We start from the raw sequence: 22394 nt of genomic DNA, 5'->3' as shown, positions 1-22394 counted from the left end.
GATCGCACCTTAAAAGAAAGAATAAGGGAGCATTTGTATCACATAGGAAAAAATAGTGGTACCAATGCTCTTGCAAAGCATGTTGCAAGTACTGATGAGCAGCAAGCTTTAAATTCTTAGTGATAGGTAAGACTTTTTTAAATATTAGAAGAGGAAATATTAGATCTAAAACTGAGGAGTTAGAGGCACAGTGGATAGTAAGACTTAGAGCAAACTATGGCCATGGCCTCAGTGATTGTGTCCCTATTAAACCAGTACTATCTAAAAGACCTTTACGTAGATAGAAGTTTCAGTATAATATGTTTAATTTTATAGTTATGAACATTGTGTTTAAGACAAGATGTTTTTATAACAAGATTTTTTAGTATTTGATATTTTTGAGTATGTATTTTTAAATAATGATTGATGTCATGTGATTTTATGTGTGGATATAAGGTGTGGTTTTTTGAACTCATTCATACACCTGAAGAAGCTAAATGTGAAAGCGCTTGTGTTCATTAAAGTTGGCCTTCTGAATCTACTTTTGCCTCTGTGGATCTATAACTATTTTCTAGAATTTGTCTTGGACTGTTATAATAACTGAATGCTACAACCTGGAGCCATGCCTTTGCATAATTTTTTGGATTATTGCAGCCGTTTGTGTATTTATTTGCGAAGGAGCTTGGTGCATAATAGGTGTTCTTCTTGTTTTATACAAAATGTAATATAATTACACCACATATCATACAAATGCTGATCGTTTGTTTTAATTACCACAAGATACTGTAAGTGATAAACACAAAGAAGATGAAGCACTGGATCTGTTCTCCTTCAGTCAAGTTCAGAGGCTACAGGTTACTGAAGACACAGTAGATGCAGAAACCAGGTATGAAAATGTTTTATCACGAGTATATATTGTGACACAAAATGGCTATACACTTCAACATTAATCTCCGCTGGCTGACTGTTATCTAAATTGAGATAAACTTACCTTAAATATTGACTATGTAATGTGTGAGTTAAGGACTGCCATACACACTACGTTATGTGTGTCCCAGATTAATTATGGGTGTAGTAGAAATGAATATACCGATTCAAAGTTATGCGTGGTGGCCAAGGATTAATCAGGAGATTGAAAAGCTGACAAAGAACTATACCAGCTGCCAGATGAGCCACAACATGGACCACTGCATCCATGGCAGGACCTCACATCACCATGGCAGTGAATTCATGCTGATTTTTCTGGGTCATTTGTGGGAACTACTTTTTTGTCAGTAGCTGATGCATGCTGTAAATGGCCTGAGATCTTTACCACCATTTCTCTACGACTTCATGTCAGAATCCTTTTTACCAGAACCAAAACCAGAATGGCACAGTAATTAGTAAGTGATAATGATCCTCTGTTCATGGTAGGTAATGTCTAGACATACCTTTGTGAAAATAGTATTTGACTTATTATGCTAACCCCTTGGCATCCAGCAACTTATGGACTTGATGAGATGTTTGGGTAAAATCTGAAGTAAGAGCTCCAAGCTATGGTAAGTGAAAAGTTTACCCCCCCCCCCGGGCTAAAAGCCAGACAATTTTGCTTGCCTATGAGAAAGCTGTTTATGCTACCAGTAAACAGACTCTAGTCATACCACTCATGGGACATCCTCTTCACTGAAAACTGGACTTGGTGCTTCGTTGCTTTCAGACTGTCCAAAACCAACAAATCAAGCATGACCAAAGGACAATACAAAAGGATACATGTAGATTTATTACTGCAGAGGCAGTCCATAGTTGGGGTTAAACAGGAGATTGTAACCTGGTTCCGGCCAAAGTCAAAGCGCAGTTAGGATTAATACTTTGCTACGTCAAGGTGGCCCCTGGATCATTTGATGGTGCCATGTTCCTCAGATGAGAAAATCCAGATTTAGTGTGTGTGTGTGTGTGTGTGTGTGTGTGTGTGTGTGTGTGTGTGTGTGTGTGTGTGTGTGTGTCTCATTTGCAAGCAAAGAACAAATGCAATATGCTAAACTTTAAAGAACCTGCACTTTTACCTTAGTTAATATGTGCCACAGAAATGTGTTGCAATGTGTGGTTGTCAATATTTCCATGAACAGACAGTAGCTCATTTTCATTCTTGAGATGCACAACATTATTATTAAATAACCAGTGTAAACAGAAATACCTGAAATAAAATATTGTCAGTGTTATGTGTTATGCAAGGTAGCATTTGACATGATAAATGTTTGCCTTTTGTCTGTCATGATGGTACTCGTGTTACAGATCTATTCAGAGTATCTAGACGTTGTCAAAGCTTACAGAAATGCACTTGTAGCTTTTAAATAAGGCAAGATCTGTGGTGGTACTACAGTTGTTAACCTTGATGATCTAAATTACTGCCCTGGAATGGCTAGCAGTGCAGTATAGTGGTTTACAGCACCGCGCTGCAGCTTGGTCATTTTCTTTACACCTGTGATCATTTTCTGTAGTCATGGAGTGCAGACTTAGTCTGCTACTGTAAACAAGAGACGTATTCCACTACATCTTACCTCAATACTTAATCAGTACCATAATAACAGACTGCTTGTTGCACAGCCATCACTGCTGAAAGCAGAGCTTCATTACTGACAATGCACTTTCCATTCTTGACAGTGTATTAACAAAACTGAAGAGAAAAAACATGTTTTAATTTCATTGTTATTTTATTGACAAAGTAAAAGTATCTTTATGTTGCACAAATGGAAAATATACATAATTGTTATGTATATACATTGACTTTACAGGCTTCTTACAATTTACATAAACCCAAGACATGTTATTAAAAGATATTTTATATAGATGTAGCTATATACAGTCTATTTACATACATTCATAGGATGTGCGGTTGCTTAATTAATACAAGCTAGATCACTTATATTAATTTCTAACAAATGGAATGGAGATATTGTTCCAAAATGAAATTTATCAATATATATACATTATATATTACTATATGTGATTGTATTAATCTAAAACATATATAAATGCAGGGTTTTATTACAGGTTATTTTATGTGGCAGTCATATCCAAAATAGACTCTCGTAATATTATTAATAATTTACATTTTTTATACTTAAAGTGATAATCACCACAACATGTTTCATTATGTGGCACTGAATTAAGAGGTTTTAGGCTCAAAATACTTCTAAATATAGCACCATGCTTTATAGCCACTGTGTTCTGAAAACATTAATGATCATAACAACGATATTTAACCTGACTTCCGTAAAAAGATATTGCCCTTTTATGTGATTATGATTAATGAATACCTTGTGTTAGCTAGAATATGCTTTAATCTATGCAAAAATAAAACATTGAGCAGAGTGTTAAGCTTTGTATCATTCAAGACAGATGTCTAGCTGAAAATGCTGACCAATAATTTGCTAACAGACCGATACTCTACTGCCCTTGCTGCAAAAGATGACTGAAGTAAAAGCATATAATCAGTTAGAACAAACCTGGTGTTACAGGTGCCATTAATGAACAAAAGGTGAACAGGAATGCTGTTTTGCAGAAAAAGTTTCTATACAGGTAGTCTGTATGCCTAGAGCTTGGGACATAAATGTTTTAGATCTGAATGTTCATGCAACCTGTTAAAGAAATCCTCCTCTACAGAAGTCAACAAAGTAAGGGCACTCCAAAGTGCAAAGTCCCTGTAAACAGGCAAGATAAAAGGAATGTCTGGATTTACTACTGATGTTTTGATGATTTATGCTAGTTTAAATATCAAAAGAAGATTGTGGATTTAGAAACCTTTGATAGTAATACTGAAAACAGACATGTTCATATGGCCTATAGACGAGGCTGGAGATATTTATCTGCACACAACAATTTTCAGACATTCTATTTAATAGCTTTTGATGTGACTTCTCAGTGAACTTGAAAACACAGGTTCTTGGCTGACAGACATATTTCCTCGCAATGCAATAATAATGAACAAAGTGAATAGTCATGCTACCACTGAGAGAGAGAGAGCGAGAGAGATGAAAAACTCCATCAGCTGATAAATGCTGTTACTGTAGATGTAAAGTAAGAAGAGGTCATCTTTCTTTCATATAAGATGGCATCATATGTGGCTCGTTTCACAACACTACAGAGGTACTTTGTTGAACGAACTAGAGAAACATTTTTATATGACTACAAATTAATGTTTGTTACCTGGAACAGAAGCAACAATTTGATGCTAAAGTTTGTATATACATATTTATGTGTAATTTAAAGCCAGCAGAATATATTGTACTACAAAACTGCAAGTTGCACATAGCTATCCTTGTCTTTCTCTTGTAAGAAAGTGCATCGATGAATAGGTAGGAGGGAATGTTCCAGCTCTGTCACATCAAACAAAGCATCATACGAATGGAGGGGACGTAACTGCTTGTGTTTGCACTGTTTTCTGTTGTATACAAGACAAATGTCTTATTTTTTATTTTGAATTTATTTTGTTTAATAAAAAGTTGCGAAAAAGAGAGAATAGCAGACATTGCAACAGTTAAATATTGCCATCTAAATTTAATAAATGGGCTTATCTCGAGAAAGCTTAAAAATATTCATGTGGAAGCAACTTCTGAAACAAATCTCACAGTTAAAAAGGTTCCATAGTAAGTAAAACATGAACACCAGAAACCACTAATTTGGTGCATGAATAAAGGGAATGAAATTATATATGTCTCTGGGTTGCTTGGATTTTTATGATACTAACTAACAAAAGCATTTTAAATGCATTTCTAAAATAAATCAATATAAGCTGTTAATTTTTAACTGTCACATTATAAGGTGCCCTCTTCAGCAACACTGCCTGCCTTCCATGTAAGTAACTGAAACAATGGTACAGACATAAGGGCAATAACTTCTGACAGCAGTGTAACAGCTTAAAAATACTGTCGTTTTAGCCCCCAACCCACAAAGAAAAAAAAAACTAAACAAATATAAGGATTCACATACTCATACATGGTGCATAAAATAACAGTATTGTGTTCCAATTGTCATCAACTAACCACAACAAAGCACACTTGACTGCTTATGATGGCACATTGGAGGTAGTTAACTGGTAGAACGAACAGATCTGCTATTTCTTGGAAACCGGTGCACTTTGATATGCTTGGACAAGTGGTCACTTCTGGCAAACTTCTTTTCACAGACAGGACACTGGTATGGCTTTACACCAGAGTGGGATCGTCTATGTCTGGACAGCTCATCAGACCTGGAAAACCTACGGTGAAGACAGTTTTAATGAATACAATGAATATAATGACTATAATGACAATCATCTCAAGACACTTCCATTAATATAAAAATAGGAACATCTTGTTAAAGACACGGCAACTTTTATATTACTGTACTAAGTGCAGTTTAACTACGTCTGAAGCATATTAAAAAGTATCTTTCACTGGCTCCTATTTCTATATTCCTTTCCCTCACTATCTTAAAACCATTATCACTGGACCTCCTGCAGCAGAACATTATGCTTTGCATTTAATCCATGAAAACCATTACATATTGTCTGGAGAAATATCTACCAAATGCTAAATTAGTTTCAGCATGTATGCACTTTTATTGTTCTCCTTGGTTAATTTACAGAATGCATACTCAAGCCATTGTAATTTTTTTTTTCGTTAGGACTTGGATAGAGTCCTAATCTTGAAACTGTGGCAAACAAAACAGAACATATTACCCTTTTATTTATTTATTTATTTATTTATTTATTTATTTATTTATTTATTTTCAGTTTATTCATTGCAAAAATATAGAAAAAAACATGCTAATCAAGTACTCAGGAAAAATTATTATTATAATTAGTCAACATTTCTGTACCGGACACCCCTAATGAATATCAAGGTAGTCTATTTACAACTGAATGCTTGCATACATGTTTGATTACTTATCTGTTTCATCTACTCTGTATGCTTATTTGTTTAACCTTCAGACAGTAAAAGTTTAAATATTGATATAAAACCACAAGAGCTTAGAAAAATTAATTACTGTTGTACCACTAATGTCATTACAAATGTATAATACCTTTTCAGGATCATCTGCAGAGAAGAGAAAAATGTGTCTATCAACACGTTATTCTAGTGTAAGTAATGGATACACCGTTGTCATAGTCAGCTACTGACCAAGTCTCTAGAGAGTTTTTAGTTGCTAGTGCAAGTGTGAATGAGATACACGTGTAAGTACCTGGCTGGAGCATATATTAATGTGCATCATACAACTTCTCTCTAATCGGGCATGTGTGTTTTAAACAATACAGACACAGTTTAGCTTAACACAGACTGCTTACGTGTACATTCTGATCTAAGTCATATAGTCAACTGCATAAATAGTTGACATTCAAAACATCAACCAGAAACAGTGAATGTCTAGAACATCGAAAAACATAAATGAAAGCATAAAATATATTTTTGTAGGGGAAAGCACCCCCCCATGTTCCCCACACATGGCCCCGACAGTTATATATACCAACTCTGAGATCACGCTACAGTGGGGAAGGAGCAAAACCCTGTTGTATCTAAGACAAACGGCTATTTCCACAATTCAATTTTCTGAGCACTCAGTGTTTTCCGGTAGATGCTTTGCGTACAATCTGTTTGGGCAGTATAAATTCTAAAGAAGACCTGTACATACAATAGGTGCCGTTCATAAACATTGTGCATCATTTGTGCAACACAACAGGAATTTGTAAGAAAGGCCGACGTGATTCACACACATTGGTTCACAATGGGGTAAGACCCTCACATACACTTTTATCCCACTGGGTAATCACAGAAATCTGTGCATGGAATGTACATGTAGGTTATTCCCCTGAAGTGGTATGAAATTTGCAAACACAATTCTAACAGAGAACTGGATAGTCCCAATAAGAATACTTATGGGATCTGAACCTTATACCAAGAGTGCTGTAGTTCTTATGAGCACAATGACATCCCTCCCCCACTTCATGATGATGTGTTCCTCACCTACCAAAGCTGAGGAGGACTGAATTAAAAAAAAAAAGTCAGTTGTGTGACAGGAAAAACTCTACCTACAATGAAGTTCCCTCTGGTGCAAACACCCCTGCTACCACAACCACACCTTTCCCCATCCCTTCACAGTGATGCTAAACAGCTCCCACTAATGGGAGCTCTTACACTACCAGATACCAGATACCCTCATTACTACAACATGATAATGAGTGCAGATGCAATGTCCTGCCTAATGACTGCAATTTTTTTATGAATCACAGATAGGCATGCTGGCAGAAAACAATGCAAGAGGGAACAGCAACTTGTTAAGGCATAATATAACTTACTAAGTAGATACCTCATAGCCACTTAGTAAAGTACAGTATACCTTGTTAAAGTTGCTGTTTTTAGCTGTGCTGTGTAGTTGTGCAGAACTGGTGTCTCGTGTATACCAGTGTATATGTGCACACCTGTATAATATTCATAGATGCTGACAGGCTTTTGTGTACCACTCTTCATCTTTGTGATCTATTCTATGAATCACAGCAATGAATAGTTGTATACTACACATAGTACACAGAATATCCCTGAATGTTTGTAGATCAATTTCAGCAACTCCTAACTGCTAGTCGTGCATACAGCTCTATTCATATATGTCATGACTAGAAACATTGTGTTTTGCTATATTTAAATTGTGCACAGTGATCTGTGCCTATGTTTATTTAGTACAATGTCGGTATAATGCACGTGTCTGTATGTTCAGTTCCATCATATTCTTTGTGCTTTTCTCCACAGACCTCTACTGGGTGCAGGAATGCTTCTGCTAGACATCTAGATAATAAAATACCTTCTGCTGCACATCCAGATAATAAAATAAAACAAACAGATAAATTAATGAAAAAAATGAAAGACATCAGGGTTGAGAGAGGTAATAGTCCCTAGACAAGGAACTTGCTTGAACTAGGGGTATTTACCTTACACAGCCCAGGGAATAAACATGGGTAGTATTGCAAGAACTCTCTTAAGTGCCACCTCCAGGACTTCACATTCCAAGTGAGGCCATAACTGTGTGAGGTATACGGTGACAATGATGATGTGTTCTTCACTTACCAAGGCTGATGAGGACTGAATTAAAAACAAACATTCAGTTGTATGGTAGGAAAAGCTCTACTAATTTTTGGCTGAAATATAGCACACTGAACAAAACTAGCTCTAGGTGCTAGAAGATAATGATGGCTTGACTATTGTTACCTGAAAACATGTTAAATTGTCACCAGATGTGAAATGGTACTGTCAAAAAGAATGGCCATGATAAAACATACTTGCAGTGATTGAACTTGGGCCTAACACCTAGGGAGAAGGATACAAGGCACATGGCATAGGTGCAGATGAAACAGAGAAAAGGAATGCTTTTTCCCTCACCTTCTATTAGGAGATGAATATGATAAATGATCTGTCTGTCTGTTTCTTATAGTGGTACTTGGACTCCAGTAATCCCTGTTCTTTCACTGTAAAGGAGGAACAAACTTCAAGAAGAGCTGTTTTGGCCATTCTTTTAACCAGTTCCTTGGCTATAACAAAATTTTGGGGGCTTAGAGAGTTGCAATATTTTTAAACTCAGCACAACATGTCTAGGCGTGATGCAACATTTGAGCCACAGGAAAAGTGCACATCAATTCATAAATATGACCTACTTCCCTGTAGATATTACTTGGGAAACAATGAATTCAACATGGAAAAGAACAAAGACAAAAGAAACATACAAAATAACATTAGGAACATTATAAGGCAAATAAGCTCTGCTTTTAGCTTAAGGAATTGGAAAGTAGTAGTTCATAGATTGATGTACAGTGTTTTACAGAGTTGCCTGAACTGGCTTGATGACCATTTTATGTATTTTGGGGAAGAAAGTTATCAAGCTGTCCTACAAATGGATAATATAATGCTTGTAAGCAATAATTATTATGAAAAACTAAAGTAACATAATTTCAGAGCTGGAAGTCGGACAGGTTCATAGGACGATACTAGCCTATTAGCCCAGAGGCCCTTATAAGCCTAGCCAAGAATTTCACCCATGTTCCCACAAAGTCAGCACTTGTTTTCCCTGCTCAACAGGGACACAGGTGGGATCCCAGAGGTATATTTTCTGTTTTCCATCCAGTCGTCCAGGTTCCTCTTAAAGATGACTAGTGAGCTACGCTGCTTGACATGGAGAGAGAGTCTAATCCACAGATGGGGGTGTCAGTGGGACACAAATCTATCTCGCCAACAAGTTCAATTAATGTCACAGACCAGGTTGAGGCCTTGCGTGTGGGCTGTGTGAGTGGAGTTTGACTTATGGATATGGAGGAACTCCATCAAGGGTGAGACTGAGATGGCCTTGTATGCCAGGCACAGGTCACCTCTGAGCAGTCTGTACGAGACTGAGTAGAAGGACAGGGCTTTTAGTCTTTCTGTGAAGGACAGGTGTTTGAGACCCTGGATTTTCCTGGTCAGGAACTTCTGTAGTCTCTCCATCTGCTGCACGTGGCATGTGCTTGGCAAGGTACATGCCAAAGGGGGCATTGTACTCGATAATGGGTCTGATAAGGGAGGAGTACAGGAATGTTATGACCTTGTTATTCCTGGATGAAATACCCATACTTATGAGGTGAGCCATGTAGAAAGCCTTCCGTACAATGGAAGCAATGTGGTGGTTAAACATCAGGTTGGTACCAATCTGCATGCCCAAGTCCCTCACAACTGATTGCATGCTTAGTACATTGTTGTTAACGTGATAATTACTGGGAATGCCATTTTTCCCAAAGGGGATAATGATGCATTTCTTTGCATTAAGTTTGAGCCCATGCTTCTGGCACCAGTCATTAGTTTGGGTAAGGCCCACTTGGAGGATGCTGACATCACTAGGGAAATTTATGACAGTACCCAGCTTGCAGTCATCTGCAAACTTGGTCAGCCACATTCCCCTGGTTTTGGCTTGCACCTCAGAAAAGTATATCTCACACAGTAGCGGCCCCATGACCAATCCTTGGGGTACGCCACTTGTTACAGGTCTACTACTAGAGGTGGTTTCCCTTATTTTGGCTGAGTGGGTTCTATCAGTGACCCAGTTAGCTACCCATCTGGTAACATATCAGTTGATTCCTAGCTGGGAGAGATTATCTATTATGCCCGAGTGGGAAATGGTGTCGAAAGCTTTGGCTAGATCAAGGTAGGCTGTCTTCTCATCCATGGCTTTGGTGACTGTTTCGAAGAAGGTGACCATGTTTAACAGGCATGATCTCCATTTGACAAAACCAAACTGTGTGGGATCAAGCATTTGGAGGTTGCCAATGTCCTTGTTTATAAGGTCCATGATAATGCGTTCCATGGCTTTGCAGATCAGGCTAGTTAGGCTGATGGGCCTATAACTGTCTGGGTTAGTGGACACTCCACCTTTCTATAGAGGGATGACATTGGCTGTCCTCCATTCTGCTGTGACAAAGCTGGTGCGCAGGCTTTGGTTGAATAGGGTGTCTAGTGATTCTGAGAACTTTTGTCTGAGTTCATGTAGGACACAGCCAGGGATGTTGTTGGGTTCCACGGAGGCTGTATTTTCTGCCTTTGAGAGGGCATTAATGACCTGCTCCCTGATGAGGAGGGGAGGGGGCAGATGCTAGGGATGTCCTGGTTTACTGATGGAGGGACAGAGGGGGTGAATCAGTAATGCCATTGCCTATCACAGTCAGTGTTCTTCACAGTATAAATAGAAGACTGGCCAATGATGGAGTATTTGATGAAATGTCAAAGGGTATAGCCACTTGCTACTAACACTTCTCTGAATAGATCATGGTACCTTAACACTTTGCTGAGGCCCACAACTGTATGGATAGCTACATGTAACACTGATCCATTTGATATGGCATAAACAAAAAGTAAACCTTATAAATGTCCTGGCAGATGACTTCCAATGGTCAATTCAAGGTCCACTTTTTCAACAACTAGTGTCTTGATGTATATATATAGACATAAAAGCTATGCTCTGCACTACAGATCTTTAAGCTCTCTATTAGCTGCATAATAATGTCATGTCACTGTCATCAATTCAAAATGGATTCTCTTCAGGGTAATATGGATGGATAATGATATGCCTGGATACGGTCAGTGGTTATTCTTGTAGAAAAAAAATGTACACTCTATACTTTATTATAAACATATAAGAATGTCACAGAACTCTTATTTTACCTATTATTGTTGTCACTGTATGTACTGCAGTGGTGGTGCTGCGGTAGCATTGTCGCCTCACAGCAAGACGTTGTCCTGCTCGATTCTCAGCTAGAGCATCTTCTGTGTGGAGACATGCATGAATGGGCGTACCTTCGTTGAAGGTTGTGCATCAGGGCCAGCAACTTGGCATGTAAAAATCTACTGCCAATCATTAGCGGACCGGAGTTCCTCTGTGACGACCCCTAACTGGGAAAAGCCGAAAGCCACAACAACATTGTATGTGTGACCCCACAAAAAACCTCCCGGATACTGCTTAAATTCTGTGACTAGATGATATTTAACTTTACTAAAAGAAGCAACAAATTGTCCTTGCCCATTCTTTATAAAAGATGATTCTTCACATATAATAGTTTGACAATTTCTCCAGCAAACAAATAGCTGCTCCAGAGTTGTATATACTGACCTATGTCACTTAAATTCTGAAGGCAGAGATTGGGATCTTGCATTCGATTTCTTTTACTGTGTCACAATGTAGCCAACCTCTTGGCTCCTGTCACAATTATTCAGAATAACATGTATATTCCCTTCTGGTTAAAGACTAAAACATCAGAGGAAGACAGCCACATAGTGAATAAAATGTATACATTGTTCCACTATGCAAAAGTTTGCTAATCAGTTTAATGGACACTTAAATATGAGCAGCATGGTTAAAACTGGATTCATATATAAATGATTTTGGTTTCTATAAAAACATGTAATGAAGTTATTAGCTAGAGAATGAACCCTAACACTAGGTTCATACTTGGATAAACCAGGATCACATATTACAAATAAAAATACAGACTTTGCACTTATTAAGAACCTAATAAACAACAGTGTTTTCACTGATCCATATACTGTAGATTGTTATCCCCTGAAGGAAGGGACTGTATTTGTTTTCTCCTTCACATAAAGTATGGTCTTCCAAGTAACTAAGATCTGGAATGTAAAAAGAACCTTGGTCTTTCACAGATCATTCACTAACACTGGTAAGATAAATGTCCAATTGACTTCAGTTCTTACACTAAACTAGACATAATCATGAGCTTTTATAAGAAAACTGTGTTAATGAAGAAAATACTACAACTTTTTAATAAGGTATAGTTACATCTGATGTGTGGTATTTAAACAGCTCTAACAGGGACATTAATCAGAAATTATTCTTACCTAAAAAAGCAATATATAAATTAGATAAAGATTTGCAAAAAAATTGATTAATCAAAATATTTAGACTCAATAGTGCTTCCAGGTAAATAAAAATCATATTTAAAATCAATACATTTTTGAAACACGGATAAAGGCAAAGTAAACGGAATAGGCCAGTGTCTATTCCAAGTTGCTAGCAGATATTTCAAAACTAGTCACAGCTTTAATAATATATTATGCATAAAAATAACTTTGTGTACAGTAAACTTCAAGAAATGTTAAATATCTTCTACAACACACATAAATACAATAATCCAGTACTTCAGTCTCACATTAAACAATCATATACTGCAAATTGCTTAAATAATTTAAATGAAATGCAATTCATTTTGCCATGATGCCTATGTTACAAAATTATAATACTTTACAGGAATTGGCAGAAGCTTTGGCAACCTTAAAACCTAGTAAGACCCCCTGGCCCAAACATTTTTACACATCTTTCTACAAAAAGTATAAACTAAAAGTAGTTCCAGTTCTACTATTTAATACCATCCAAGAATAAGGAAGTTCAAATAGCCACTTAAAACAGTATCGCTCTTCAAAACACTTTGAAAACACCCACCCCCTCCTCATTAGTCTCCCTCTCCTATCTATGTCTTCCTTCTCGACAAGGCCCCCAACTACCACTACATTTATGCTCAAAACACAATCCTATTTTTTGCATGCTTTCTTTGTAGTTCTACAAGATGCATGTACATGGCATTACATACTACTTGAAAAGCATTATGTTTTTTCTTTTTAACTTCATCACAGTTCAGTATGCTTTACTGTCCGGTGTACACACCTGTCCGTCTCTTGTAAATTTAAACGCTGAATCATATTGTGATTTTAGTACTTTTGCTTGTAAACCCTGGGCTGAACCTGCAAATGGCAAAGATAGATAAGTGCTCTACGCTGGTCAACAAATCAAACCATCAATCAATTAAATATTTTCATTTATAAACTCAATACATAGACTACAGTATTTAACGACTACCAACCTATATCCTTATTCAATTGAACGATAAACATTTTACACTGGCAGCTGCTCAGTAATTGCAAACTTCCAGATAGAATTTATGGAAGAAACACAAATTCAGTATAATGACCTTATATTACTATTACTCTAACGTCATAATCAAAAATCTAACACATCAAGGGGAGTTTTTACACCTGATGCTAGTAAAGTGTTTGAAAGGATAGGTATCCCTTTCCTCTATCAAGAAATGGAATTTCCCAGAGCAATATATTAATGCTAGTAAACATTTCTATGACTCATCATTTACTTGCATTGAAAAAAAATGGGTAGGTCCACCCTATTAATAGTGTAAATGGAACCCATGGATGCCCTCTTTTTGATTATCTTTTTATTCTATCCTTTGAGACTTTTTCACCATATTATACATGATTTCAAATATATGGAAATATACTTTGGAGGAAATATTATAATTATTACATCCATTACAGATGATATTTTGCTCCATTTTAGTAACCCCAAACAAGCCACACCAAAAGTGGTAAAGAAGCTAAGGGAGTATGGTAAAACTTCAAATTAATCAATACAATTAGTTCTCTAGCTTCTCACTCTCTCACTTTCTCTCCAATAGTTATCAAACTTTTATCTAGATCATGTCACTATAAACCTAATTCTCAAAATATTCCCTTATAGTTTTGAAGCCATGAGGTCCAAAGTTAAAGCGATAAACTTCTCACACTAAACTATAAATTTTCTCTGCTGGAATTCTGATGAATTTATTCAATTACCAAGTCTAAAACGGTTTGGTTTATATTTTAATGCACTATTTCATAAAACTGAAATACTTGATTATGTTATATTGTTGCAATATTTTTTAGATAATCATAATATTATTATTAATAATGAATGGCAAAGGGAGAAACAACTCAAAGTGCACTTTGATGTTTCATTGATTCATCTGATGTACATGAATGAAACATTTCTAATAAGGCAACCCTACCAGAATAGTACCTTAAACCCTCAGCTTGGCTAAACCTGAATAGGATTGTAACATACACTCTTAACCCCATTACTTAAGTAGAACAAAGATCACTCTGATTCAATATTTTGACAGATGAACTATCTCAAGGAAAAAAATAAATCTATAATATTATATTTTTGTTAAGAATTCTAATTTCTGTTTTGATATCCATATGCCCAATTACTGATACTGTCTATTAATAGATACAATTATCTACCCTTAGTATCAGACAATCTACAGTAATGCATACGAAATATTATCAGTTTATATTGCTCCACATTGTTTATTTATATGGCTAGAATGGGTAAAATATCTTCACCACAGTGTCTAATTTCTAATGACAACTTAGTGGGAGATACATTACATATTTTAGAGCGTGCAAATCTATTAGATATGTTTGGAATCTTATATTAACTAAAGAGTTAATACAGGACAACAAATCATATCATTGTGTTTTGGCCATACATATAGAAAATATCTAATTGAAAGTTTGCCATCTACTTTGTTTACAATCTTCCTGGGTTAAATGTTTTAAAATGAGGTATTGGTAAGCAGACAATTTTACTTAGTTTTACAAGTCCTTTATGAAATCTTAAATGGAATTGTGGAGATTCATTGCAGTATCTCCCTCTCGTATGAAAGGATACCATAACATTAGAAAAAATATTACTATTTCTAATGGCTACATCATTATTAATGAGAATTGCAAGACAAACTTGTATTGAGAGTTATTAAATATGTTAAATTTTGAGATGTCACTGGTTGCTGCAGTTGTTATTTTGACAAAAAAGAATAGAGATGCTGCCACCCGGGTAAGATGTCGATGTTGTTTTGTCTTAAAAAACTTAAAATTATTGTTTCTATTTAATATACAATGTTTTAGATTAACTTTCAACTAGGTTCTTTGTTGAAGAATGCTTAGTTCTACAGCAAAACCTGCATTTGGTATGAATACACTGTTTCAATAGTCATCGATCTCCAAGTCTGATGAATGAATATAAAAACTAAGAAATGCTTTTTGTTTAATAATGTTCATAGGTATGTACTAGGCTATTGGTCCTAGGTCCTCCATAAGCCTAGCCAAAAATGTACCCTGGCTTTCGCCAGCCAAGAAAATTATTTTCCTGTGCCCCTGTCGAGCAGAGCCACAAAAGTGATCCCTGGGGTGAATTTCCTATTTCCCATCCAATCATCAATATTTTTCTTGAAGAGTGCTAATGAGGAACTCTGTTTGACACAGATAGGTAGTCTGTTCCAGAGTATGGGAAGTCTCAGGGACAGGAATCTATCCTTCCAGCATGTTCTGTTTATTGTGGTGACAAGGTTTAGGTCCCTAGAGCGTGTAGCTTGGAGGGAATGGGATTTCTTTAAGTGGAGCATGTCCAACAGCTCTGGGTTTGACATAGCTTTGTATGTTAGGCAGAGATCGCCTCTGAGTAAGTGATATGCGACGGAGTAAAGCTGGAGTTTTTTGAGACGGTCTGCATAGGGCATCTGTTTGAGGCCAGTAATCCTCTTTGTGAGGTATTTCTGTGGCCTTTCCAGTTGTTGTATATGTCTTGTGAGGTACATACCAAAAGGGGCGTTGTACTCTGTAATGGGTCTAATGAGTGAGGATTAGAAGGGAACAATGACCTCTTTTTTTCTGGATGAGAAACCTTTTGTGATGAGGTGAGCCACGTAGAAGGATTTCCTGACCACTGTGGCAATGTGATTATCAAAGGAGAGACTACTGTCCACCTGTGTCCCAAGGTCTCATCACATTTTCGGCATTAAGTAGACTACCAGCTATGTGGTAGTTCATGGGTACAAAGTTTTTACCAAAGGGGATGACAATACACTTTTTGGCATTGAGCTTCAGGCCATGGCTTTGACACCAGGCATCTGTCTCAGTGAGGCCCTTTTGTAGTATGTCCACATTGTTAGGAGTTTTGATTATGGCTCCTAGTTTGCAGTAATCTGCAAACTTTGTTAGCCAAACACCTTCTGTGTTAGAGAGGACCCAGGACTGAACCCTGTAGTGCTCCACTTGTCACTGCTCTGAAGTCGGATTTAGAGTCTGCTACTTTCACAGTGTGGGTTCTGTCCGTGAGCCAGTTGGCAACCCATCTTGTGACATATGGATTTATACCTAGTTTAGTGAGCTTATCTATAATTCCAGAGTGGGGGATGGTGTTGAAAGCCTTGGTGAGATCTAGAAAAGCTGTGTGAACCACCTTACCCTCATCTATGGCTTTGGTGACTGCTTCAAAGAAGTCAATCAGGTTAAGGAGACATGATCTATCTTTTACAAATCCGAACAGGGTAGGGTCCAGAGTTTGGAGATTACCAATGTCTTTGTTTATGAGTTCTATGATGATACGTTCCATGGCCTTGCAGACCAGGCTCGTCAGGCTAACAGGGCGGTAGTTCCTGGGGTCCGTCGTGGCTCCCCCTTTGTGGAGAGGGATAACTGTTGTGGTACGCCATTCAGTGGGTTCAAAGCCTGAGGTGAGGCTATGATTGAACATGGTACTTAGGTAGGGTGCCAGCTCACTCTCTAGTTCATGTAGAACGCAGCCCGGGATATTGTCAGGTCCCATGGATGCTGTGTTGTTGGCTTCGGAGAGTGTGTTTTTTACCTATGCAGTCGTAATTACTGGAAATTTGCATTCTTCCGGTATAGAGATGGGCCCTCTAGGGGGTGAGAGAGGGGTAAAGTTAGCACTGAACCTATCTGCCAGGATGCTGGCAATATCAGTTGGTTCTGTATATTTAGTGCCATTGTGCTGTAACTCGGAGCAGATCTGAGTGTTGCCATTGAGATTCTTGACATAGATATAGAATGCTTTGTGGTTGTCTTTAGAGTCAGTGGCAATTTTGTTTTCATAACTAGCTTTGGAGGATTTTATGAGGGATCTCAGCTTCTTACTGAGGTTGACTAGGGAGTTCCTCCAGTCATGGGATTTTACTCTTTTCTGCAACAGTTTCTTTCTTCTGTTGTAGAGTTTGTTTATGACAGAGGACCACCAGATTGGCTTCCTTTTTTTGGAGGATAGCATCTTGGTTCTATTAGGGATAGCATGATCCATGCACTCATGTAAGTGCTTATACAGTGCATTTGTGTAGGATTCAGCAGTCGTACCTCTATTGTCCATCTGCATGGGTGTTATGAAGTTTGCCACTTCAGTCTTAAGAAGTGTGAAGTTGGCTTTGGAGAGGTTTTTTACGGTGGTTTCCCCAACTGGGGGTGGAGGCGGGATGTGGATGTCTAGGGTGATTAGCTTGTGGTCGAATCTGACCAATGAGGAATTGACCTCTGGTATGGAACACCGGTTACCCATGTTGGTAATGACCAGGTCTAGGATATTGCTGCCCCTAGTGGGGGTGTGAATAAGCTGATCCAAGGCATTGGAATTTATGAATTCCAGAAAACGTTGAGCAAAAGAGTTGGTACATGAGTAGTTTTCCCAGTTAATGGTGGGGTAGTTGAAATTGTCCATTATTAGGGTGTTGGGTTGTACCCTAATATTTTCCAGTGTATCAAGAAATGAGGAGTGGGAATCCTGGGGCATGGTGGGGGGTCTGTAGCAAGCTACAATTTGGATTGCGGTCTTGCCCAGAGTTAGTTGCACTTGGATAATCTCAGATGCATTATGCTGTGCAACTAGCCTGGAGGTGTGGATATCCTTAATGAATATGGACACGCCTCCACCTTTAGTGGTTCGTTCCGGGTTCGGTGGCCAAAAGGTGTAGTATGAATTATAGCCTGGTAACGCAGGGGTGCTCGCTGGAGCTTTGAACCAGGTCTCCGTCACTGCACAGATGTTGATGTTCTCCATTTTAAGTAGTGCCTCGAGTGACTGCATTTTGAGGTTTAGACTTCTAGCAGAGTAGCATTACCCACTGATTTTGCTTGCTTGTACCTGTTACGGTGGTGAATTTGTCATTTGAACCTTGCATAAAAAAGGCACTTCAGGGGTGGCAAGAGCCTTAGCCAGTATCCGGAATCCCAAGGGCGACAGGTGCAGGCCATCTCTGGCAAAGCATCATGGTCTGTCAATCATGTCATCCCAGGCAGACAAATAGTGGATCCCCTCAGAATGACACCAGAAGCTTAGCCAATTGTTGAAGTCAATCATTTTGCCTTGTACTGTGGTAGCATTCTGGGTGATGACAGGATGCTACTCAGGGCTAGGGTCATACCTGCCTGGGCTACAAGATCGGAGAGCTCCTCCATGTCTCTTTTCATGTAGTCCAGGGAGGTACGTCTCAGGTCATTCACACCAGCATGGACAATGGGATTTGTACTTGTTGTGGAATGACCTGAGTGCGTGCATTATGTGGTGGATCATAGCATCTGACAGGCAGCTGTCAGTAACTTTCTCCTTGTTTAGCCTGGTGAGTGGAACATCAGTGTGCATGACTATTGAGTCACCTATGACTAGAGTGTTGGGTACGTTGTTATGCCTTATGGGCTGTGGTTGAGTGGCACACTGAGTTTGTGGGCTATGTGTCATTTGGGTTGTGTTGGGGGGTGGAGTTTGCTTGCGTTTCTGCTCTGGAGGTCCCTGATGCTTGGGCAGGTTATTATTGAGAGCCTCCACGAATGCAGGTTTGTGTTTTGTGTTTCTATGTTTGTGTTCTGGTGGTGTAGGTTTTGAGGGATTATGTGATGAGTGTGTTGTGGTGCAAGTGTTTACCTTCTCCTCTTGACTGTCTAGTCCAGTCTTGGGTGAAGAGAGCTTTGCTTCCAGTTTGGCTACATAAGTGCATCTCTCACAGGTTGTAGTGTTGGGTGGTAGGAGGAGAGGATTGTCTGTTTACATGAGGCAATTGCTGCATTGCCCCAAGATGCCCAGATTCATCAGGTAGACTGGAGAAATCACTGAGTGCTGACCATTAGACATGGCTGGATAGGTGCTTATTAATTAAGTACTAAAAACTGCTTTCCGCTAGCAAGTGAGGAAAGTTGAGTGCTGTAGTAATTTGCAGCTTTTTTAGTGCTTACGAGTTCTGAACAAGTGCTGAGTTCAAAGAAACAGATTTGAGTGCTGAAACTAGAAAACTGGCTAGTTGTAAGAAACAACATTAAGCTGCTTCCCTCCAACACAGAAATGCTTGGGGGCTCAGAAGCCTACAAACAGTCTAGACCACTTACAGGAAAGGCAGGAAACAAGCTTAAACATTTTTTTTCTTTCCCAGATGCTCTCTTTGTACACAGTAGGAATGCCTGAAATCAGAATATGATCTCACTGCACTCAGTTGAGTGAGCAAATGAGATAGGCCCAGAAGGAGTATCCAAACACAAATTCACAACATGTGCGGGCAGTTTCAAAGCCACCAAGATTAACACCAAAATAAAAACAGGGAGGGTGGAAGGGAAACTAACTGAAAAAACAGAGTCAAAACTTCCAGTTCAGTTAATATTCAATGCAACACAAATAACTCATCTAAAAAGCTGTATTATTTGAAAAAAGTGCAGATAAAATACTTAAATTCCCTTATACGTCCAGTTGAATTCAACTTGATCTTACAGGCCAAAGTTTTAAGCAGAAAATATTCCAAAATGTACCACTTAAATAGGCAGTGACAGGATATCAATGAATGAGACTACCCCCATCTGCAATTACTAACAGGCAATAAAATTCCAGCAAACACGAACTGAAAAAACAGAGTCAAAACTTCCAGTTCAGTTACTATTCAATGCAACACAAATAAATTCAAATGCTGTATTATTTGAAAAAAAGTGCAGGTAAAAGGTACTTAAATTCTCTTTTACATCCAGTTGAATACATCTAGATCTTAGCCGGCCAAACCTGAGATTTTAAGCAGAAAATATTCCAAAATGTACCACTTAAATAGTCAGTGACAGGATATCAATGAATGAGACTACCCCCATTTGCAATTACTAACAGGTAACAAAATTCTAGCAAGCACTAACAGAAAATACAGAGTCAAAACTTCCAATTCAGTTAATATTCAATTCAACACAAATACATTAATTAAAATGCTGTATTATTTGAAAAAAAGTGCAGATAAAAGGTACTTAAATTCTCTTATACGTCCAGCTGAATACAGCTAGATCTTAGCCAGACAAAGGTGAGGTTTTAATCAGAAAATATTCCAAAATGTACCACTCAAATAGACAGTGACAGGGTATCAATGAATGAGACTACCCCCGCCTGCAATTACTAACAGGTAATAAAATTCTAGCAAGCACTAACTGAAAAAACAGAGTCAAAACTTCCAGTTCAGTTAATATTCAATGCAACACAAATAAATCAATTAAAATGCTGTATTATTTGAAAAAAGTGCAAATAAAAGGTACTTAAATTCTTTTATACGTCCAGTTGATTACAGCTAGATCTTAGCCGGCCAAAGCTGAGGTTTTAAGCCAACCTTCTCCAGCAACTCTACAACAAGCTTTTACAGTAAATGTTATTCATATTCATAGGTAATGTGATTCTGTGGGAACAGTATCCATCCAACCACTACCTTTCTTTCCACTCCACTAACTACCTTGATTATAGCAAGCTCAGATGCTCATAAGCTTAGTACTTATTATACAGCAGTAACTTCTCATTGTAACATTTTTTAATGTCGGTTATGTACTTCAAAGATAAAGATTCTAGTTGTCTACTGATGTACTATGTTCTTCATCTGTAAATATGTTGTAAGTAATTGCTATGTTAAATTGTTAATCGCTATGTAATCCAATGCAACTATTGTCTGTTTATTTTAACTGTGGAGCTTTTCTCCCCGGGCCTCCGCTGAAAATGGACCTACGTCCAGTTGGACACTCCCGGTCAACAAATGTAAATAAATAAATAAATACATAAATAAATAAACAGTAAGCAAAAAGAATGGTTGTGGACTGTATCTCCCTTTGTCAGCTTTACAGTTTGTCTGATGGGGATGATAATGACTTGCACCAATTTCTTCTGTGGATTTCTCTGCTACAAATCTGAAACTATTACAGCAACCAAACCAAAGGAAAGAAACAGCAGTTTTGATATGGCTTTATCTGATTTTTGTTTTCTTATGTATAGTTATTGTAAAGCTTTAAAAATCACATTAAACTTAAAAAATGTTACTTTACTTTTGCATGTTAATTAACATATTATACTGTAGATAAAATAGCTGTGAAACTGATTTATGCAAGTCATCTGAAAGAATTTTATACAGTTATCAGTTTCATTCATAAGTTACATGACCATGAAATGTAGTTATATAGAACATATGCAGTTGCAGTACACATGTATACATAAGCAGGTGGTGTACATTTAATAAAACAACACACCATTGTGCCAAGAGGCTCAGTCAGCTGTAACACAAGCTTCATCACGTTCCACTTCTAAATACATTGTCACTTAGTAAGCTTATTTATATATCCTCCTGTTTATAACCAAGGAGGTTGTACTGTACACCGTAGCACCTTTGAATAAAACTGAGTGCCTTTCTTCAACCATAAGTTTACGCTGCCAGATTTCCACTTCAAATTTTTCTGATGACCTGCTGATATGTACAATATGCCAGTATTAAAACCTACACTCTTCATTTAGGTTAAACTCTACACTTTAGTTGAGATGAGTAAGAACGTTATGCTGTTTCACTAATTTCTATATTGCTAAATGCCTTTTCTGAGAAATATAAAAAGTACATCATTGAAGGGCTGCAAAGTAAAGGAATCCTGTTTTATTTATTTTTTAATAAAAGTGCAAAAGTTGAGTTAATGATGACAACAGTAGTGCCAATGCTTATAAAATATGGAGCCATTTATTTTAACAGATAAGAACCACTTGACCTTTATATACTTCCAGATCTTGTCCTGTTTTGTATATTTTGATTACTTATCACTGAACTGAAACATGTTTGATGTGTCAGTGTCCATTCCTTTTTAAGGCAAGGAACCAGAAGGACAAATCAGCATCACAGACAATATGTCTCAGTCCAGAGAATACCTACAAAGGTTCGCATTTGTATGGTTTGAGACATTTGCCAATGGATGTCTGCTCTAAGTCAAAGTGCGTTATGAAAATGC

At 37.7% G+C, this 22394-nt stretch overlaps 1 protein-coding gene across 1 annotated transcript in view; it reads right to left on the bottom strand.

The window, feature by feature from the left end:
- Positions 1–2650: 2650 nt before the first annotated feature.
- Positions 2651–22394, bottom strand: part of KLF15 (Kruppel like factor 15) — a 61732-nt gene continuing 41988 nt past the window's right edge. Inside the window, exon 3 of the mRNA XM_044078593.1 lies at positions 2651–5215. Coding sequence (XP_043934528.1) covers positions 5047–5215 — 169 coding nt within the window. The 3' untranslated portion in view covers positions 2651–5046. The remainder of the gene's footprint in view (positions 5216–22394) is intronic.

The sequence above is a fragment of the Protopterus annectens genome, chromosome 7.part1, assembly GCF_019279795.1.
Source record: "Protopterus annectens isolate FY-2018-M chromosome 7.part1, PAN1.0, whole genome shotgun sequence".
Classification (NCBI taxonomy): domain Eukaryota; kingdom Metazoa; phylum Chordata; order Ceratodontiformes; family Protopteridae; genus Protopterus; species Protopterus annectens.
Note: the sequence above shows the minus strand (reverse complement) of the source record. Positions and strands in the feature narration are given on the sequence as shown.